The following is a 22,870-nucleotide window of genomic DNA, read 5'->3' on the forward strand; positions in this document are numbered from 1 at the left end:
TCTAGGAATGTATCCGTTTCCTCTAGACTATGCAATTCGTTGGTGTATAATCCTTCACAGTTGTCCTTTGTGGTCCTTTGTGTTTTGCAGTATCAGTTGCAATGTCTCCTCTTTCTTTTCTTATTTTTTTCAGTCTTTTCTTTTTTTCTCTCTTAGTCTAGCTAAATATTTGTCAATTTTGTTTATAATAAAAATACTACTCTTACATTTTTTATCTTTTCTATCTTTTCTTCTGCTAACCTTGGGCTTAGATTATTCTTCTTTAGGACCTCAAGTTGAATATACAAATACAGCAGGTACAGAAGATCACCTTCATAAGATATGATAAGGGTTTTATTATTCTGCATTGTCTTAAGAAGATAGAATTTACTTCACCATTGACAAAATATTACATATTATCTGATCAAGGGATGATCATTTGGCATTCATATAAATGTATAAACTTTATATTGCAGGTGTTATGTAATCTTTGTGTTTATATTATCAGCAAGATCTGTTTAATTTTGAAGAAACCTTTTAACGTTTCAAATTAATGAAAGCCTAAATAAGCAGCAAAGCCCCTAAAAGCTGGAAGAATCATCATGTGGAGAAGAGGATCTGCTCTGCTTAGTTTCTAGATAGCTGAGGCAGGGGTCACTATGAAATGCCTGCTCCCACCTCTCAGTATCTCTGATGCCAAGGCTAGTGCTAGAGCTTTTGACAACCACACTCTTTCCAATCTCAGTCTGACCACTATTTTCCTTCCTGTATTTCATTTCCTCTTCTTTTTTCCTATTTCCCCTGCTGTCCATCATGGTTTTAACTTTATAAGCAATAGGCAATTTAGAAAGTGCCTTTTTTCCTTCCAACTAGACTTCTCTCCACTTAGAGTGTGTTGCTATAACTTTCTGGAGACTAATCTTGTCAAGGCTTCTTATTTTATTTTTTTGAGACAGGGTCTTGCTCTGTTGCCAGGCCTGGAGTGTAGCGGTGCAATCAGGGCTCACTACAGCCTTGACCTCCTGGGCTCAAGTGATCCTTCTGCCTCAGCCTCCCAAGCAGCTGGGACTACAGGTGCATGCCACCATGCCTGGCTAATTTTTGTATTTTTTGTAGGGACGAGGTTTCACCATGTGGCCCAGGCTGGTCTTGAACTCCTAAGCTCAAGCAATCCACCCACTTCAGCCTCCCACAGTGTTGGGTTTATAGGCGTGAGCCACCACACCCAGCCCAAGGCTTCTTCTTAATGTTTCTTTCCCTCCATGAGACACAAGATTATTGTTTCTTTATTGCAATTTTTTTCAGCTGTCCTAGATGTTTTGATGTGCCCTAAAGCTGGGCATTAGGAAACTGGTACACTACTGTACTTTGAGAGGGTCAACATTAATGAAGATTGCAAAAGGCTTGGGAGCAGGGACACGTGCCATGCCGAGGCTGACAGACAGCCTGAGTTCCCCCTCTTCTCTACTCGCCTTGTCCAGGCTGTGCTCATACTATTTATTTAATAATTCTTATCGGTGTGCTTATGTCAGCAGAAACTTTCCACCATACACAGGCAAAACTCATGAATTGAACTGTTTCCAATGGGGCATTCTCTTCTAGTCTACCAGTGCAAAAGTTGTAATCTTGTGTTTCCAATGTATTATTTATGCCAGGATCATAAGCTCAATTTTTATGTAGACTTCAGAAATAATCCTTATTAATAGCTACAGAACTACGTGTTTTCTTATATTTAAAATTAATGTTTTTTAATTTATAGAAAATGTCATCTTTGTCTACTCATTTATTTACTTTGTGTTGCAGGCCCGGAAGAATCTGTATCTGCATCAACACCAGCAGAGCTCAAATAAATCCTGATGCAATATGTATTTAGGATAATTTTTAAATGGCTAAATATGACATGACTGTATTATAGCTATATTTCTGAGGCTCTTTTTGTATTTTATGAATATAGACTCTCATTGAATAATTTACCTTGCAGCAGATTTGACATTGCTGCATAGAAGGGGCAGGTGTCGGTTTTTGTTTCTTGCATTTCTCTGGGATGTGAAACACTTGGCTAACAAACACAACTAAGGCCTCTGGTACCCTCTGCCCTGCTGGCCTGGTGATGTCCCAGTGTCTCAGAACTGATCACTTCCTCCTCCTATTGTGTGAACCACTCTTAGCAGGCATTGCTACTGGATTCTTAACTAGAGAAAACTTACAGAACAGGTGTTAAGCCTTTTCCAATATTTAGTATTGTAGTCTTCATTGAAATCATTTCTAGTTACAAAAAAATTTAATTCCAGAATATGGTGATACAGTTTATGTTAAGAAAAATATTTTAATTTATTATGCCATGAATTTATAAACATTTAATATAAAACATTGTAACATTTGCTGTTTTAAAATTTTTGCTATTTTTTCACAAACTGATATTCAAAATATTAAACATTTGTTATTTTGTATAAACCTTTAAGTAAAAATATGCTGTTTTAATATTTAATTTAGTAGAATTAACAAAAACTTTTTAATAGTTAAACTGAATTACCTTGTTTTATAAATGTTAAATTGTTTATATTTAAGTAATTAGCTTAAAAATATAGTTTTATGTTTTGTACATTAATTGATTAATAAAATAATTTTATGTGAGAATGTTTTCAAAAAGCCAAATAAAGCCACAGATATTTTAGCTTCTTTCCCAGAATAAACTTATCATGCATTTGCTTACCTAAAATTTGTTTCAAATTAGTTCTCTATATGAGATACTTAATCGAGCATATATATTTATATTCATTGATCAAACTGATATGCTACAGGAGAATGTATGCAATGTGTAAAAAATGCAAATGGCTGTATGCATTGAATAAAAATAATATACAATTATAGTAAGAAGTTTGTTTTTTCCCTTTCCTATTCTCTTCCTTTCTCTATATTCTCTTCCTTCCTTACCTCATTCCCAGACACCCCCACCTTAACAAAAAAGTCATCAGGAACAGATATCAATAGTGTAGAATGCTTCAATTCTTTGTTTAGATTATTATAGTAACAGAAACCTGTGGTTTAGGAAAAATGGGGACAAAATATGGAGTAAGGACCAGTGATCAAATTTAGGCTCCACCTACAGTAGCCAGTGTCGACCTAAACAACAAGCAGAGAGGCTGTCTGAAAGCAAATGGTATTTATTTGGGAATGAAGCAGTTCAATGGAAATATAGTAAACCATGCACATATAGTAAACTGCGCACGTATTCATGGAGGTCAAGGAAGACAAAAATAGGGAGGATTACATAATTGTTTTGACATAATTATCCTTGACTATAATGATCAATAATGAGGGTGATGCCAGTCCAGGTTTGAACAGGTAGTGGCTGAACAGATGTCCTCACAGAAGTATTTTTTTAATGTATGGTTGCAATACCCTTTGTTCAAGGTTGCAGTTTTATAGAGTCTTTTGTGATAGCTTTTGCTATTCTGTGCAATTCCAACTATATGGCATGCTGGGAATAGTAAAACTATGGCTGCAGTAAAACTATCACTGATAGATGGGGATTAGGGAGGAGGAATGAATAGATAGAGCACAGAGGAAATTTAGGCCAGTTAAACTACTCTCTGTATAATGCTACAACGGTGGAAATATATCATTATAAGTTTGTCCAAACCCACAGAATTTATAACACCAAGAGTAAGCCTTAATATAAACTATGAACTTTGGGTGATAATGGTGTCTCAATATGGGTTCATCAATTGTAACAAATGTTATCACTGCTGCTCCAGGTGTTGATGGTAGGAGAGGCTGTGAGTGCTGAGAGGAAAAGGAATATGGGAACTCTCTTCTTTCTGCTCAATTTTGCTGTGATCCTAAAACTGACCCAAAAAGTCTATTAAAAATAAAAAAAAAATAAGATAATGCCCTATATGTCGTAAAAAAAAATAAAAACTACAGTGTAAAAAAAGCAGGTTGGGCATGGTGGCACATGCCTATAGTCCCAGCTACATAGGAGGCTGAATACAGACTATTGCTTGAGCCCAGGAGTTCAAGTCCAGCCTGAGCAGCATAGTGAGACCCTGTCTCATAAATAAATAAATAAATAAATAAATATTTTTATAAAGCAGAAAGTGTTGGGTTTGCTGCCTGCAGTGCTAAATGATGGGATATACAAGTGGTTGTATCACATCCCTTGAGTTAAAGGTTAAAAAACAACAGATCAACTTAGGTCTAAAGGACAAATCAGCATTAGTAACATTTAAAAATGAAAATAAGGGTGCTCACCTCAGCAGCACTTATACTAAAAATGAAAATAAGGAGGAAAAATGATTTTCAAGTCTTTTTGTCCTTAGAGAGCAAAGCTCAGCAGCTTTGACAGGCTCTCACACTCTTAGTTTAGATTGCATGTGGGAGCTCTTTGTGAAACAATAAAGAGGCTGTCTGTGCAGTTTTAACAAGTACAATAATGTGCTACAGAAATTCTGATTCAGTAGCAAGCTCTTCAGGTGGTAAGACATGAACCCTCCTTTGAGACATACTGCCCTGTAACCTGGGTCAATGCAAGTTTGAATTAAAAGATTTTGTTTTGAATGTGCCATGTTTTTATGAGGTTACTAAAAGATTTGCAATAAAGTACAACTTTTCTACCCAAGAATATCCTAATTTCTTTGAAACTATCCATTATGTATTAATATGTAGCTATTCCTTGCCTCATGAACTATAGATGTACAATTATTTTAAAACTCCATCTTGGGGACTTTCTGGTAGTTAAGATAATTATAACCATCTAAGCTAAATCTCCCCACACATCATTTAAAAATTGAGCAGATCAATTAACCAAATTGAGTAGATGTACCAATCTTTGTACAGCTATAATATAAAGACAACCACCAATGGCCCATTTCTTCAGCACAATTAGAAAAGGAAGGACATCATAAGCTTAAAATGACCTGTAAATAGACAAACATAAACTTCCAGCAGAGTCATTTCTGTAGCTCCCACCACACACTTTACTGAAGATGAGGGAGGATCCAGAAAGACTCCAGAAAGAGAAGCAAGGGTGGAGGTAAAACTACCTGCAGAAGGAAAAGTCCCAGTTATGTGGGAACATAGTAAAAATGCATGGTGAAGGGGAAATCGAAGTGGAGAAAATGGAAGATTCTATCAAACAACAGTAAACCAAAAAAAATGGAAGGACACACCATCCCTCCCCTGTACCTATGAAAACAGCCACTCAAGAAAAAAGTCTTTACATCTCACTACTGATAGAAGATGGCACATTTGAATTGTATAAATCATCCCAGTAGACAACTCTATTCACAAAATAAAATATATTAGAAGTCTTTATCTATTAAGAGAACAATAAGACAAAGGCAAAAACTGAGAATAAAAATATTTTGGCTGATAAAAATTTTCTCCAAAAAGTTAACAGTGAAACACCTCTATTACAACAATTCTCAAGCAAGCATTTAGAGATTTTTAAAATGTATACACAACAACAACAAACATACACTCTGGCTTGGAAATTTAAAAACTAAGAACAGAAATTAATTCCATCCTGTAAAAAAAAGAACAAATAAAATGAGAGTTTATTTAATTTCAAGAAGAAAAAGAATCAAAAGAAAAATTATATCAGAAATAAGGACTATAAGATGCCCCAAGGAGAACAGATTCCAATAAAAATGTAATATGAGTCATTGAAGAAAAGAAAGAAAAGAACGAAGAGAGTGAAAATGAGATGAAATAGAAAGGATTAGAGGGAAATTTGTTGAAATGGAAGACAATGAAAGAAGATTAAACATATGTACAATTGGATTCTCTGAAGAAGGAAAAAGCTATATACAATGGAACAGAACTAATATTTATAACTGTAACTCAAGAAAATATTTCAGAAATAATACTTGAATCTACATATTGGAAAGATCCACAATGTACCAGGAAAACTTATTTGTAACAATGTCAAGACATATTCTAATAAAATTATAAGGTTTTATTGTAAATAAAATATCCCCAGTTCTCTAAAGATCTAATAACTTACAAGGTCAAGCAAAATTATCCGGCGTAAGATTTCTCAAAAGCAATATGCAAGGCAACACTGAAATAGCATTTTCAAGAAACTCAATGAAAGAATATATGAACCAAGCCAAACTGTCCCTCAAGTGTCAAGGCTATAGAAGAACAGTTTCAAACTTGTAAGAATGAGCCTTTTCTGAAGCACCAGCTAGAGGATGAGACTGACTCAGCTAAAAATCACTGAAGAAAATTCAGCAAAAGGACCACTGATAAGCACTTAATATAGTTAATTGTGGACCTGAAACTAAAATAAAAGTGGGGAAAACATGAAAGAGTAATATATAAATGTTCTATGTTCTGACAAACTAGAAATAACATAACTAAAATTTTAGAAAAGGAAAAGATAAATCTAAAATAAACCCTTTGGTGGATAGGTCATACACAGTACTCAAAGGATACCATTAGAAACTGACAAAACAGAGAGTAAAAAATTAAATAAGAAAACAGAAATAAGGGCACTAAGAAAGACATAAGTTAAAAAAATAAAAACAAAACATTACAGAGAAAGAAAAATAGTAAATATAATACTCATAATAATTACAATAATGTGACTGAATTAAGACTACACCTGTAAGTCATATCAATAAATGCAAATGAGCTTAACTCATCTGTTAAAAGATTTTCATTTTGGTTTACAAAGCAAGACACAAATGTCATATGCTGGAGACATGAGACACATCTGAAACAAAGGATTCAGAAAGGCTAAAAATGAAATGATGAGCAAAGGCATACCAGGAAAACAGAAATAACAGAAAACACAGGTAGCAATATTTATGTCATACAAAGTAAAATTCAAGCAATAAACATTACATGAGACAAATAAAGAACTTTTTAATACTAAAAGCCAGAAGTCACGGGAAAGACAGTACAGTTATGAATATCTAAGTATCGAGTTTAACAGAGACCACTTTTATGAGGCAGGAACTACAGGAAATGCAAGGAGTCAACTACTAATAGGATACTTTAACAGATCACTCTCAGTGCAATTCAGATCAACCAGAAAAAGATAAGAAAGGTTATAGAAGGCCTAAGCAGTGTAATCAATATGATAGGTCTTACGGATATATATCAAAAGTTAAGATGCGATAATAGAATGTATACCTTCAAATGCATGCACAGAATATTCACATAAATAGTTGTTATACTGGAACACTATAATGTAGAAATGTGCAAATACTACTCTGACCACAGCTCAATAAATCTGGAAATTAATCACAAAATCAATAAACTTAAAAAAATTCCCACCAGGAAATTTTTGAAAACCTGCACAACTTATATTTAATGCCCTTGATGAAAGAGAAAGTACTAACCTAAATTACAAAATTTCTAAAAATAAATATAATAAAAATACTCCTAGTAAGGACCTATGAGAACTAGACCTAACACATATATACAGAGCACTACACCCAAGGACAGCAGAATGCAAATTCTTCTCATGTGTACATGGAACATTCTTCAAGACAGAGCATACATTAGGCAACAAAATAAGCCTCAAGAAATCTAGTAAGATGGACGTCATACAGCGTATCTTGTCCAGCCACAATGGACTGAAACCAGAAATTAATAACAGGAAAACTGGAAATTTCACAAATATGTGGAAATTAAACAACACATATGTAAGTGACCAGTTGGTCAAAGAAGACATCACAGGGAAATTAGGAAACAGTTTGAGATGAATGAAACAAAAGCACAGTATATAAAAACTTACGGAGGCCAGGCTCACTGGCTCACGCCTTAATCCCAGCACTTTGGGAAGCTGAAGTGGGTGGATCACCTGAGATCAGGAGTTCAAGGCGAGCCTGGCCAACGTGGTAAAATCCCTACTAAGAATACAAAAATCATCTGGGCAGGGCAGTGCATGCCTGTAATACCAACTACTGCAGAGGCTGAGGCAAGAGAATCGCTTGAACCCAGGAGGCGGAGGTTGCAGTGAGCCGAGATTGCACCACTGCACTCCAACCTGGGCGACAGAATGAGAATCCGTCTCAAAAAAACAGAAAACAAAAACAAAAAACAAAAAAACACTTATGGGATACAGTGAAAGCAATGGTCAGAAATTATAAATTTAGACAATTTAGAAATTTTCATTATAAATTTAGAAATTTATAATTCCTGACCACTGCTTTCACTGCATCCCATAAGTTTTTTTAAAGTTTTTATATGTTGTACTTTTTTAATGTAAACAAATACATGAAAAAAGAATAAAGATCTCAAATCAGTAAACTATCTTTACATTTTGAGGAACTATAATAAGAACAAACTGAACCCAAAGCTAGCAGAAGGAAGGGAATGATCAAGATTAAAGCAGAAGTCAACAAAATAGAGAATAGGAAAAAATACAGACTCAATGAAACCAAAGTTGGTTCTGTGAATAGATTAACAAAACTGACAAACTGTTAGCTAGAATGATGAAGAAAGAAAGAGAGAAAACTCATATTACCAAAAAAAGAAATGAAAGTAAAGACATTGCTACAAACATTAAAGAAATTAAAAAGGATTATAACACTATGAACAACTGTACTCCAATAGAATTAGATAACCAAGATGAATGGACAAATTCTTAGAGCACTCATATTACAAAAAGTGACTCAAGAAGAAATAAGAAAATATGAACAGATCTATAAAAATTAAAGATACTGACCCAGTAATCAAAAACCTCCCAATAATGGAAGTAGTTTTCACTAATTACCAGTTATGAACAACAATCTTTCTCCAGCTCTTCTAAAAATCGTAAAGGAAGGAATACTTCCTAACTCATGAGGCCAGCATTACTTTGATCCCAAAGTCAGACAAAGGACATTGCAAAAAAAGAAAATTACTATCCAATATTCCTTATGAATATAGATGCAAAAATCTTTAACAAAATACTGTCAAACTGAATCCACTAGCATATTAAAAGAATTAAATGTCATGACCAAGTGGGATGTATCCTAAGAATGCAAGGCTGGCTAAATTAATCAACCACATTGAGGGAATGAAAGGAAAAAAAAACCATAATCATCTAAATTCAACCAGAAATGTATGTATAGCATACACCCACAATATATCCAATATCATGTTAAACACTCAACATGCCAGGAATTGAAGGGCACTTCCTTAACCTGATAAAGGACATTTATGAAAAACCTGCAGCTAATATCAAAATCAATGATGAAAGGCTGAAGGCTTTCCTTCTAAGATCAAGAACCAGATAAAAATGCCTGCTTTTGGCTGGGTGCTGTGACTCACGCCTGTAATCCTAGCACTTTGGGAGGCTGAGGCGAGTGGGTTGCCTGAGCTCAGGAGTTTGAAACCAGCCTGGGCAACACGGTGAAACCCATCTCTACTAAAAATATTAAAACATTAGCCAGGCGTGGTGGCTGGGCGCCTGTAGTCCCAGCTACTTGGGAGGCTGAGGCAGGAGAATTGCTTGAACTCGGGAGGTGGAGGTTGCAGTAAGATGAGATCGCGCCACTGCACTCCAGCCTGGGGACAGAGCGAGACTGCATCTCAAAAAAAAGAAAAAAAAAAAAAGCCTGCTTTTGTCACTTCTATTTCAACAATGCACTGCAATTAGGGAAGGAAAAAAAAGGCATACCAGCTGGAAATACAGAAATAAGCAGAATTATCTCTATTTCCAAATGGTTCTACAGTTTGAGTGTTGGTGTCTCCCTACTCCAAATTCCCAATTAAGATAGTATTTAGAGGTGGGGACTTCAGGAAGTCATTAGGTCATGAGGGCAGAGTCCTCATAAATGAGATTAGTGCCCTTATAGAAGAGGCTTGAGAGAACCTGTTTGCCGCTTCTGCCATTTGAAGATGAAGCAAGAAGCCACCATATTTGAAGCAGACAGTGACTCTTCCACCGGACACTGAATCTGCTGGCCCCTTGATCTTGGACTTCCCAACTTCCAGAATAGTGAGCAATAAATTTCTGTTGTTTATTAATTAAGAAGTCTAAGGTATTTTGTTATAGCAGCAGGAACAAACTGAGACAGATAGAATGATCTTATACAGTGCAGTATACAGAAAATCCTAAAGAATACACATACACACACACACACACCCCTATTATATGGCCTATGGCCAATAAATGAATTCAGCAAAGTTGCAGCATACAAAATCAATGCACAAAAATCAGTTGCATTTCTATACTTCAACAATGCACAATCTGAAAAGGAAATTAAGAAAACATTTCCATTTTCAATAGTATCAAAAAGAATAAAATACTTAGAAATAAATTTAAAAAAGGAGGAGACTTGTACACTAAAAACTACAAAACATTACTAAAAGAAATTGAAGAATACAGAGTAAATCCAAAGACATCTGTGGTCATGGATCGGAAGACTTAATATTAAGATGGCAACACTCCTCCAAACAATCTACACACTTAATGCTATACTCATGGAGGCAGAGTGGTACTGGCATAAGGAGAGACATATACACCAATGGCATAGAACTGAGTGTCCAGAAATAACGCCATATGCCTACAGTCAGTTGATTTTAAACAAGGGTGTCAAAACCATTCATGGTGAAAGAACAGTCTGAAGTTCTAACCCTTTAACTGTATCTTGGTTTTTCCTAATCCTGAAGCTAATCTAGGGGCTCCTAACCAAAAAAGGCATCTCATTATTGTATAAATGACACTCTTTTTCACTCTGGAGATTCCACAGGTTTTAGGAGTTGTGTGCCAAAAACCAAAGACAAAACCCGAGTATCTTTTAAAAATTATAACACAGTATATCTGGAAAACCCTAAAAAATAAATAACAAAACTAACTCAGACTGTAAGATAAACCAGTGTTATTGGCATATATGATCAATATGCAGAAATCTGCAATATAAATTTTTTAATTGACAAATACAATCATATATTTATGGTATGCAACATAATGCAAGTTTTGTATACACAAACAATGACCATTTAGATGATAAAATGGTAGAGAAAATTCCATTTACAGTAACAAAAAAGGAGACTAAATATTTGGGAATAAATTTATCAACAAGTAAAATCTACATGAGAAAAAAATTTAAAACACTCCAGAAGACACAAAAGTAGTCTTGAACTAGACATCCCTTGCTTTAGCCAGGATAGCAACATTATAAGGATGCCAGTTAATTTATAAATTTAACACAATCCCAATAAAAATATGAATAACCCTTTTAAGTCAATACTAAAATCCCTACAGAGGTCAGGCTTGGTGGCTCACGCCTATAATCCCAGCACTTTGGGAGGGCAAGGCAGGCGGATCACCTAAGGTCAGGAGTTCAAGACCAGCCTGATTAACATGATGAAACCCTGTATCTACTAAAAGTACAAAAATTAGCCAGGCATAGTGGCAGGTGCCTGTAATCCCAGCTACTCAGGAGGCTGAGGCAGGAGAATCACTTGAACCTGGAAGGAGGCTGCAGTGAGCAGAGATCGTGCCATTGCACTCCAGCCTGGGTGAGAGAGTGAGACTCCCTGTCAAAAAAAAAAAAAAAAAAAAAAATCCCTACAAAAAAGAAAATATGCAAGAATAGAATGAACACAGTTAAAAAGGAAAATCTACAAGGGAGACTAAGCCTACTAAAAAGTAAAACATACCAAAAAGCCTTCATAATAAAACAGTGTGGTTCTGGCACATGAATGACAAACAGGTCAGTGGAAAAGATGAAAAAATAATACAACTACAGACATAGGTAAATATGTGTATAATGAAGGTGGCATCGCATATCGACCGAGAAAATAAAGTTTTTAATACATGGGACAAGTATATGGCCATTTCGATAGATAAAAAGAGAAAAAGAGAAAATTAGATCCATACCTCACACCATACACAAGCAATACTCAGCATGGACACTGAGAAGCACGTTGTCAGTTATGTGGTGCCAGGCTACAGCTGCAAGCTCCTCATCTCTCAGTCAAGCGGGAAGGACAACAGCGTTGCTAGGTCTTCTTCCAGTTCTGAGAAAAGGGAGTCAAAATTCATGAAACCTGACACTTGGGTCTCTGCCATCCCAGTCTAAATGCCCTGGTGAGAGTTTAATCTGTACATGATGGCGACCGCGAGTTAAGACACCAGGTGCCATCTGGAGTGTGAGCTACCTGCAGCCCTTCAAGGGAAAATAGGATTCAGATCCACTTTTTAGATAAAATAGCGGTTCTCAGAGCATGTTCCCAAGGGTGCTTGGGAATACCCAAGACCTGTTCAGGAGTCTGCTAGGTCAGAACAATTTTCATAATAATTTAAAAACTGTATTTATCTCTTTCTCTTATTTTCTCCCTATATTCAGCAGTGTTTACTGTACTATATGACATATGATTCTATTTCAGATTAAATGCAGAAGCAGACCTGAGAATTCAACTGTCTCTATTAAGCTGGATAGTGAAGGAATTGGCAAAAATGTAGAATTATGCCACTCCTCACACTTTTTTTTGTTTTGTAAAGATATAGTTATGTTTCATATACATGTCATTTATACTAATATAATGGGTTAATTATTGTTACTTTAAAATAAATTAATAAGTAAATAGGCTAAATATATTAGTTTTAATTTCTAATATAATAAATATCAATAGCTAAATACCTACATACACATTTCTTTGAAGTCTTCAGTGATTTTTAAGAGTGTAAAGGGGTCCTGAGACCAAAATGTTGGAGGTCTGCTGAGTTACAGCAACTCAGAGAGGTTAAGTGACTTCCCTGCTATCACATAGCATGTGTCAGACAGATGTCTGTCCACCTCTGGACCTTTATGCGCTTTCCTTTCTTGTTTTACTGTGTTCCAGCCTTTGCATTACCCCATATGATACATGCAAATTGGATGCCACCTTTTGAAAACCCTTACTTAAAGAATTTTATTTTCATTTGGTGCAGTATTTGTGCTTTGCCAGTGGAGTATAAAACACTTATTCTTTCCACTCACTCAGACCTGGGGCTGAAGTAGTTTACAGGACAAGGACACCAAGCTCTCCACTTAGGATGTTATCTAGAAAGGCTTTCTGATATCTCAAGGTTGTGCAAGGGAAAGCTAACACCATCATTTCTTTTGAGATAGACCTGCTTTGGGCAGCCATCTGCCAAGGGGTGAGGTGGTGTGGGACACAGAAGGCAACAGGGGAGAAATAAGCAGAAAAGAATAAATGTCCAAACTGCTTGGCAATGCACAGTGTATATTACATAGCATACAATGCACAGTGTATATTATAATGCACAGTGTATATTACAATGCACAGTGTATATTACAGTGCACAGTGTATATTACATAGCAATGCACAGTATGTTACATAGCTGTATATTACACAGTGTATATTACATATTACATTACATATACACAGTGTATAACATATTACACAGTGTATATTATTGTATATTACACAGTGTATATTACAATGCACAGTGTATATTACATATTACACCGTGTATATTACATGTGCAAAGGTGTGCAATGTGCAGTAGAAAGGCATGCACTTTCCCTCGCACCACTGCACTCCAGCCTGGGTGACAGAGCGAGACTCCATCTCAAAAAACAAACAAACAAAACACAAAACACACAAAAAACCAGAAAACTACAACCCAACTATATGCTGTTTATAAGAAACTCACTTCACTTACAACACATGAAAATACAAAATGGTCGTGTACCATGTAATAATGTTTCTGTCAATGACAGAGCTCATATACAACTGTGGTCCTATAAGACTACAATACTGTATTTTTAATTACATTTTCAGTGTTTTTATATGTTTAGATACACTAATACTTACCATTGTGTTACAATTGACTGCTATTCAGCATAGCACTATGCTGTACAGGATTGTAGCCTAGGAACAATAGGATATACCATATAACCCAGCCTAGATATGTTAGGTATACCATCTAGGTTTGTAGAAGTACGCTCCACGCTGTTTTTACAATGAGGAAATTGTCTAATTGTCTAATGGTGCATTTCTCAGAATGTATCTCCAGTGCTAATTGAGGAATAACTCTACATCAAAATTTGTGGGATGCAGCTAAAGCAATGCTGAGAGGAAAATTTATGCCCATATTAGAATTGAAGACAGGCTTCAAATCAATATTCTAGGTTGTCACCTCAAAAAACTATACAAAAGTAGCAAACTAAGCCCAGAGAAGGCAGAAGAAAGGAAACAATAAAGCTTAGAGCAGAAATCAATAAAGTTGAAAATAGAAAAACAATAGAGGAAATCAATGAAACAAAAGTTTGTTCTTGAAAAAAATCAATAAAATCAACAAACGTCTAGCAAGACTGATAAGAATAAAAAGAAAGAAGATACAAACACCAATATCAATAATGAAATAGGGAATACCACAACAGACATCGCAGCCATTAAAAAGATGGTAGAAAAAAACACTAGGACCAACTTTACCTTCATAAACCTAGTGATTTATAAGAAATAAATGAATTCTTCAAAAGTCACAAACTACCAAAACTCAACCAAGATGAAATACACTGCTTGAATTGTTCTATACCTATACAAAAAATTGAATTCATAATTCCTCACAACTTGGAGGTTTCCCACATGGTTTCAATGGGAAATTCAACAAAATGTTTCAAGAATTAACGCCAATTTTACACCATTTCTTTTAGAAATTAAAAGAGGAGAGAACCGTTTTCAACTTATTTCATGAGGCCAGTATTATCTTGACACCAAAATGAGATGAGCACAGCATAGAAGAGGAAGACTGCAGACCAATATTTCTTATAAATTTAGATTTTAAAATCTTCAAGAAAATATTAGCAAACAGAATTCAAGAATGTGTAAAAATAATTATATCCAATTACCAAGTGAAATCTATTACAGGTATGCAAGGTGGTTCAACATTCAAAAATCAGTTAGTTTAGTGTAGTTTGCCATGTAAATATGCTAAAGAAGAAAAATCACATGATTCTATAAATTGACACAGAGCATTTGGCAAAATTCAGTATCTACGTATGATAAAAGCTCTTAGCAAATTAGGAATCAAGAGGGACTACCGCAATTTGATAAAGAACATCCACAAAAAACCCTACAGTTAACATATTTAATAGTGAAAGATGAAATGATGCTTTCCTCCAATGACCAGAAACAAAGCAAGGATATCCACTCTCATCCTTCTTATTCATCATAGTACTGGAAGGCCTAGACACTGAAGCAAGGGAAAAAAAGAAAATAAAAGGCATACAGGTGGGAAAGGAAGAAATAAAACTGTCTCTATTTGTAAATGAGATGATTGTTTGTGTAAGAATTCCCAAAGAATCTACAGAAACACTCTTAGAACTAATAAGTGAGTCCAGTAATGTTGCAGTTTAAAAAACCCAGACATACAAATAAATCACTCTTCTATACACAACAATGAAGATGTAAGAATTGAAAAATTTAAAACACAATGCCATTTATGATCACTCCAAAGATAATGGACTGCTTAGGTATACACCTAACATTACATGTACCGGACCTGCCTGTTCAAAATTACAAAATGCTGATGAAAAAGTTTTGAAAAGACTTACATATATAGAGAGACATACTGTGTGGATTAGAAGGCTCAACATAGTAAACATGTCATTTCTACTGTTAAAGAAAAATATTATTCATGACTCTTATTAAAGATAGTAGAGAGGTTTTATTCAGGACGTTTGCAACAGATATAGGCACCACTGTGATGGGTTTTTACAGTAGGAGAAAGAGATTGTGAAAGCATATTTGCAAAAATTATGACCATGAGAGAAACCTAATATGGCTGACAACATCTTGCTTCTAGTCTCACAGGCTGACTGTGTTCACTCATTCCTGCACACAGGCCAAGCTAATCACAGGAGGAATTTAGTTTATAGTTTAAGTTGGAAACAAGGATAACAATAGCACTTCCCTAAAACTAAGCCCCTCCTTGTTCAGGGACTCAAAATTAGTGAAAGGCCATGAGATTAGGATCATGGGAGGGACCTGAACTCTGCTAAAATGTAGGCACAGTTTCTATAATTCTTTACTTCCCAGGAGTCATGTGGCCAGAGGTCACAAGATTGGTGACTTCACCAATTGCTCCTGTAGATAACATCACTATTGTAGAACCTAAGATTGGTCTTTTGAGATGGTTTTCAGATTTTTGCCTTCTGGCAACCAGCTGACTTCATCTGGAGCCATGACTCATGGCTCTACCAGGCATGTAGCCCACACCCAGAGGCTGGCTCAATTTTTCAATCAGCAGCACCAATTCCTTAGCCCCCTGCCCACCAAGTTATCTATAAAAACTTGTCTCTTGAGTTTTCAGACTGATTTGAGTGATAACCCCAGTCCTTCTGCTCAGCTGCCTTGCTTTAATTAAACTCTTTCTTTACTGTAATACTGTGGTCTCAGTGAACTGGTTTTGTCTGTGCAACAGCCAGGAAGAACCCATCAGGTGTTACAGCTGGGTTCAACAACTAATACAAGGATAAGTGGGAATTTACAGCCAAGGAGCTGTACAGGGTCAGTAGATAGAAAATTACTAAGAGGAAACATCTAGGCTAAGGGGATTCTGGCTAAACTGAATCAACCTACTTGCTGAAGACAAGGCAAGGTGATAAGGTATCTAGGGCAAATAATTAGAAATTTGATCAGATATCAAGCATATGGGACTTTTGCTAAATTAACTCAGCAGGATTATTGCTAAAACTCAACTAAGTGGACATATACTATGGACTAAGGACAGATCAGGTTCTAGTCAGAAAGGGGACTCAGAGGCCGGGCGTAGTGGCTCAACCTGTAATCCCAGCACTTTGGGAGGCTGAGGCGGGCGGGTCACGAGATCAGGAGATCGAGACCATCGTGGCTAACACGGTGAAACCCCGTCTCTACTAAAAATACAAAAAAATTAGCCGGGCATGGTGGCGGGCACCTGTAGTCCCAGCTACTCGGGGGGCTGAGGTAGGAGAATGGTGTGAACCCAGGAGGCGGAGGCTGCAGTGAGCCGAGATAGCTCCACTGCACTCCAGCCTGGGTGACAGAGCGAGACTCCGTTAAAAAAGAAAGAAAGAAAGAAAGGGGACTCAAGGAATCTGGCTCAAGCTTGGTCAAAAAAAGAGAGGCTTAGTCACTACCCAAATTGATCTATAGGTTTAATACGCTCTCTATCAGAATCCCAGTATGTTTTGCTTTATTTTATTTTTTCGCAGACATAGATGTGTGTGTTCTCAAATTTATACGAGCTGGGTGTAGTGGCTCACACCTGTAATCCCAGCACTTTGAGAGGCTGAGATGGGAGGATCACTTGAGCCCAGGAGTTTGAGACCAGTCTGAGAAACATGGTGAAATCCTCTCTGTATAAAAAAATTAAAAAATTAGGTGGGCATGGTGGCACACACCTGTGGTCCCAGCTACAAGTGAGGCTGAAGCAGATGGATTACTTAAGCCCAGGAAGTGAAGGCTGCAGTGAGCCATGATCGCACCGCTGTACTCCAGTCTGGGAGACAGAGCAAGACCCTGTCTCAAGAAAAAAAAAAAGTATATGGAAAGGGATAGGCCTTGGAATAGCTTAACATCTTAACAAAGAAGAATCTAACAGGAAAATCACTCTACCCTATGTTAAAGCCTAGTACAGTGATGAAAAGAGTACAATATCGACAGAAGAGGGACAGACACACACACGACTGGAACAGAATAGAAAACCCAGAAACAGACCCATACAAATAAGCTCAACTAAACTCTGACAAAATGCCAAAGCATTTCAACGGAGAAGGATAGCCTTTTCAATGAATGGTCCTACAGCAACTGGATATCCATAGGCAAAAAAAAAAAAAATCATCTTCACCCAACCATCACACCTAAAAACAGACCATAAACTTAACTGCAAAGTAGAAGACTATTAAACTTTTAGAAAAAAACATAAAAGGAAATTTTCAGGATCTAGGGCTGGGAAGAGAGTCTTGACAACAAAAGCACAATTCACAAAAGGGATGATATATGAATTAAAAATTAAAATCAAATTGAAAATTAAGGCCAGGCATGGTGGCTCACGCCTGTAATTCCAGCACTTTGGGAGGCCAAGGCAGGTGGATCACTTGAGGTCAGTAGTTCAAGACCAGCCTGGCCAACATGGTGAAACCCTGATTCTACTAAAAATATAAAAATTAGCCAGGCATGGTGGTGGGCACCTGTAATCCTAGCTACTCTGGAGGCTGGGGCAGGAGAATAGCTAGAACCCAGGTGGTGGAGGTTGCAGTGAGCTGAGATCACGCCACTGCACTCCAGCCTGGGCAACACAGCAAGACTGTGTCTCAAAAAAAAAAAAATCGAAAATTTTTAAAAATGTTCTATGACAGCTCAAATATATGAAGAGGATAAAATGACAAACTAAAACAGGGAAAAATATTTGCAAACATGTACTCAACAAAAGACTGATATCTAGAATATACAAAGAACTCTCAAATCTCAACAAGAATAACAACAACAACAACAACAGAAAACCCAAACCATTCAATTAGAAAATGGGGAAAAGACATGAACAAATATTTCACCAAAGCAGATATACAGATGTCAATAAGCATCAAAAGATGCTCAACATCGGCTAGGCACAATGGTTTACACCTGTAATCCCAGCACATTGGGAGGCCGAGGCGGGCGGATCACGAGGTCAGGAGATCGAGACCATCCTGGCTAACATGGGGAAACCCTGTCTCTACTAAAAATACAAAAAATTAGCCAGGCATGGTGGTGGGCGCCTGTAGTCCCAGCTACTTGGGAGGCCAAGGCAGGAGAATGGCATGAACCTGGGAGACAGAGCTTGCAGTGAGCCGAGATCGCGCCACTGCACTCCAGCCTGGATGACGGAGCGAGACTCCGTCTCAAAAAAAAAAAAAAAAAAAAAGCTCAACATCATTAGCCACTAGTAAGGGCAAATTAAGACCACAATGAGACATTGAAACATCACTGCACATCCATCAGAATCCCTAAAATTTTACAAAATGACAACATTAAATACTGGTGAGGATGCAAAGAACCTGGATCTCTCATAAATTGCTTGTGGGAATGTGAGATGGAGCAAGGACACCCCTCTTAGGGACCTGCAGGTCCCCCACCCTTCAAGCACAGCAATAAAGGAAAATCCTGAGTTTCTTCAAGGGAAATTCTAGGCATGTAGCTGGCCCTGCGAAGTACATAAGCAACCTGATAAGCAAGAAGGTAACAGTAGCTTAGAACAATAGCCGAGGAAGCTAGAATCACAGGATGTTTGGTTCCCCTACAGAAGCTAAAGATAATAGCTTCACATATGTCCCTGAGTTGTTTTTCAGGAACGCAGACCCGTACCAAATGGATCTGCCAGCACATAGACCTCAGATAAGGGGAACTGGGGACTGAACTCTTGACTATCATTCTTCATTCTAAATTTTTTCCTGAGGGGTCTGGAGGAAGTCACAGCCATGAGCCAGAAGTAACATTCTTTGCTGACCCCAAATTTTAAAACAAAGCTTCTCTTCCTTAGCCAGTTGGAAATCAGAGTATCTTTGAATTAACCTGTGACCTGAAAGCTCCCATTTCATAGCCCATCCTTTAGGCCAAAACCAATGTGTGACCTCCATGTATTGATTTAAAATTTTGCCTGTAGTGTGTGCTTTCCTGAAATTACCCCTGCCTTAAAAACGCCTTACCTGGCCGGGTGTGGTGGCTTGTAATCCTTGCACTTTGGGAGACCAAGGCAGACAGATCACCTGAGGTCAGGAGTTTGAGGCCAGCCTGTCCAACGTGGTGAAACCCCGTCTCTACTAAAAATACAAAAATTAGCCTCGCATGATGGCAGGCACCTGTAGTCCCAGCTACTCAGGAGGATGAGGCAGGAGAATCGCTTGAACCCGGGAGGCAGAGGCTGCAGTTGGCTGAGATTGCACCACTGCACTCCAGCCTGGGTGACAAAGCAAGACTGTCTCAAAACAAAAACAAAACAAAACAAAACAAAAACCTTAGCTGATAGGCATCAGGGAGCTCAGGACTTAAGTGTGAGCTGGCTGATGCTCCTTACTTGGTGCCTACAAACCTCAGTGTGGATAACTGGTCTTCCCATGCCAGGTGAGTGGACTCTATTTCAGTTAGATAACAGATATAAAACATTATAGCCACTCTGAAAAATAGTTGGGCAACTTCTTATAGAACTAAACATGCAATTACCATACCACTCAGCAAGTGCACTCTGGGCATTTATCCAAGAGGGAAGAAAAGTTGTTGCTGAGTTGTATGGTAATTGCATACATGAAATTTCATGCCAGCTTTATTCTTAATAGCCTAACACTGAAAACAGCCTGGATGTCTTTCAACAAGTGAGTCGTTAAACTATGGCACATCACACCATGGTATATGGCTCAGCAATAAAAAGGAATGAACTACCGATACACACAACATGGGTGAAAGTCTGAGGAGTTATGTGGAGTGAAAAAAGCCAATTCCAAAAGGTTGCACACTGTATGTTTCCATGTATGTAACATTCATGAAATGGTAAAATTTTAGGAATGGAAGACAGATTAGTGGATGCCAGGCTTAGGGTTGGAGTGGGTGAAGGGGAATTGGGGGTGAGATGGGTGAGCTATGAAAGACCAAATGAGGGATCCTGAAACTGCTGAGGATCTTGACTGCGATGGTATCACACTTTGACAGAATTTTTTTTTTTTTCCTTGAGATGGAGTCTTGCTCTGTCACCCAGGCTGGAGTACAGTGGCGCGATCTCGGCTCACTGCAAGCTCTGCCTCCCAGGTTCAGGCCATTCTCCTGCCTTAGCCTCCTGAGTAGCTGGGACTACAGGCACCCGCCACCATGTCCTGCTAATTTTTTTTTTTGTATTTTTAGTAGAGACGGGGTTTCACGGTGTTAGCCAGGATGGTCTCAATCTCCTGACCTCGTGATCCGCCTGCCTCGGCCTCCCAAAGTGCTGGGATTACAGGCGTGAGCCACTGTGCCCGGCCTCACTGTGACAGAATTGTATAGGACTAAATCCAGCACAAAATGAGTACAAGAAAAACAGGAAATCTGAAGATTGGTGGATTATGTTAATGCCATATCCTGGGTGTGACACCCTCCTATAGTTTTTCAAGACATTACCTCTGAGGGAAACCAGGTAAGGAGTACAAGGGATCCCTCTGTGTTATTCCTTAAAACTTCATAACAATTAAAATGCAATTTAAAAAATGCAGGGGTCAATGGGCTAGAATTTCAGGAATAGGGCTCTAGAAGAACTGGGGTTCAGGGAAGGCTATCTGGGAGATGACCTTTACGTTGAGACCTAAATGAGGAAGGAAGAGAAGACGCCTGCAGGGTGAGTGAACACTGAGTAGAAAGGCATGGAGCAGCAGCAGGACATGTTCAGAGAGCAGGAAAGGAACCCGTGGGGACAGCTCAAGGCACCTGGATGATCTGACAGCACTTGTCCTCTCACAGACTCCTGGACATTTCCACACCACATGCTTTTTGGCTTCCTAAGCCAAAAAGCACTTCCAGAAAATGAACAGTGAACCCCTTAGTAATTTATATCAGCACACCTTTAAGGGTCATCTCTGCCAGGGGCCCCCAATCCCTGGACCATGGATCAGAACCAGTGCATGGCCTGTTGGGAACTGGGCTGCACACCAGGAGGTGAGCAGGGGGTGAATGAGCAAAGCTTCGTCTGTATTTATGGCCACTTTTCATTGCTCATGTTATCACCCAAGCTCTGCCTTCTGTCAGATCAGGGGCAACATTAGATTCTCATAGGAGCATGAACCCTATTGTGAACTGTGCATGTGAGGGATCTAGGTTGCATGCTCCTTATGAAAATCTAATGCCTGATGATCTGTCACTATCTCCCATCACCCCCAGGTGGGGCTGTCTAGTTGCAGGAAAACACGCTCAGGGCTCCCATTGATTCTACATGATAATGGATTGCATAATTATTTAATATTTCATTATATATTACAATGTAATAGAAATAAATGAGCAATAAATGAACTGTGCTTGAATCACCCTGAAACCATCGCCCCCATACCCCCACGTCTGTAGAAAAAATATCTGCCAAAAAAATTGAGGACTGCTGATCTATGACAACATAGATGTAAGATTTAACCAACCTGCAGCTTTTAAAAAAGCAGTGATATAGAAGGTATCTCAGGGCACTGAGTAGTTCTTTTTTTTTTTTTCACCAGTCGAAGTTTAATAATTTCAAGATATATTGAAAACAAAGGCAAGAAACACTTAAAATGATAACAATTCTCAAACTCAAAGTACTGTTTGTAGACATCAGATCTAATGAGGTCACATCATATTAAAATGTTATTAAATAATTAGCTGTACAGGCAATATTCTAAGTACTTTACAAATATCAACTGCTTTAATCTCCTTAAGAACCCTGGGGGAGAGGCACTAATATTAATACCATTTACAAATGAAAACACAGAGACAGAGAGATTAAGTTAATTTACCAGCTGTCACACAGCTAATAATAAATGACGAAAGTAAGACTCAAATTCAGCAATCAATGGTTTGATCCCCTGCACTTTGCTGCATCTCTGAGTGACTTCTGAGGCTCCTGTAGCCAGAAAGGGGCAAAGCAAGGTATAGAATAGAGATTTGACTTCCATTGTCTCATGCTCTTTCCATAAAATCATCTGGTCAGTTCAAATGTTCAACTAGTGTTAGAAAGACTAAGAAATTCTATGTGGTGGACTAGTCAATTGTCACAAGCAAAAACAGCAAAAGAAATATAAAGTATTCCTGAAATCACAACTTTATGTGATATGATTAAACTATGATATACATTTAAATACCAACAACAGAATTCACAAACTAACATATAGAATAATTTTAAGTGAAGTGGCTCATTTTGGGTTAATCCCTTGCAATCAGCTCACATGATATGAAAAAACAATATAACCACAACCCAAATTAAACCAAAGAA

At 37.6% G+C, this 22,870-nt stretch overlaps 2 protein-coding genes across 5 annotated transcripts in view; one reads left to right on the forward strand and one right to left on the reverse strand.

Moving 5' to 3' along the window:
• C6H7orf57 (chromosome 6 C7orf57 homolog) overlaps positions 1–8,143 on the forward strand; it is a 31,082-nt gene extending 22,939 nt beyond the window's left edge. For 2 of the 4 annotated variants that reach the window (XM_034964076.3, XM_034964077.3), the window contains exon 8: positions 1,783–8,141. In XM_034964076.3, coding sequence (XP_034819967.2) covers positions 1,783–1,829 — 47 coding nt within the window. In that variant the 3' untranslated portion in view covers positions 1,830–8,141. Of the gene's footprint in view, positions 1–1,782 lie in introns of all 4 variants that reach the window. The other 2 variants (XM_057302869.2, XM_055115932.2) reach the window with 2 other exon arrangements.
• SUN3 (Sad1 and UNC84 domain containing 3) overlaps positions 1–22,870 on the reverse strand; it is a 100,550-nt gene that overhangs the window by 70,591 nt on the left and 7,089 nt on the right. The window contains exon 3 of the mRNA XM_055115923.3: positions 11,807–11,946. Coding sequence (XP_054971898.1) covers positions 11,807–11,836 — 30 coding nt within the window. The 5' untranslated portion in view covers positions 11,837–11,946. The remainder of the gene's footprint in view (positions 1–11,806; positions 11,947–22,870) is intronic.

Source organism: Pan paniscus, chromosome 6 (genome assembly GCF_029289425.2).
Source record: "Pan paniscus chromosome 6, NHGRI_mPanPan1-v2.0_pri, whole genome shotgun sequence".
Lineage (NCBI taxonomy): Eukaryota > Metazoa > Chordata > Mammalia > Primates > Hominidae > Pan > Pan paniscus.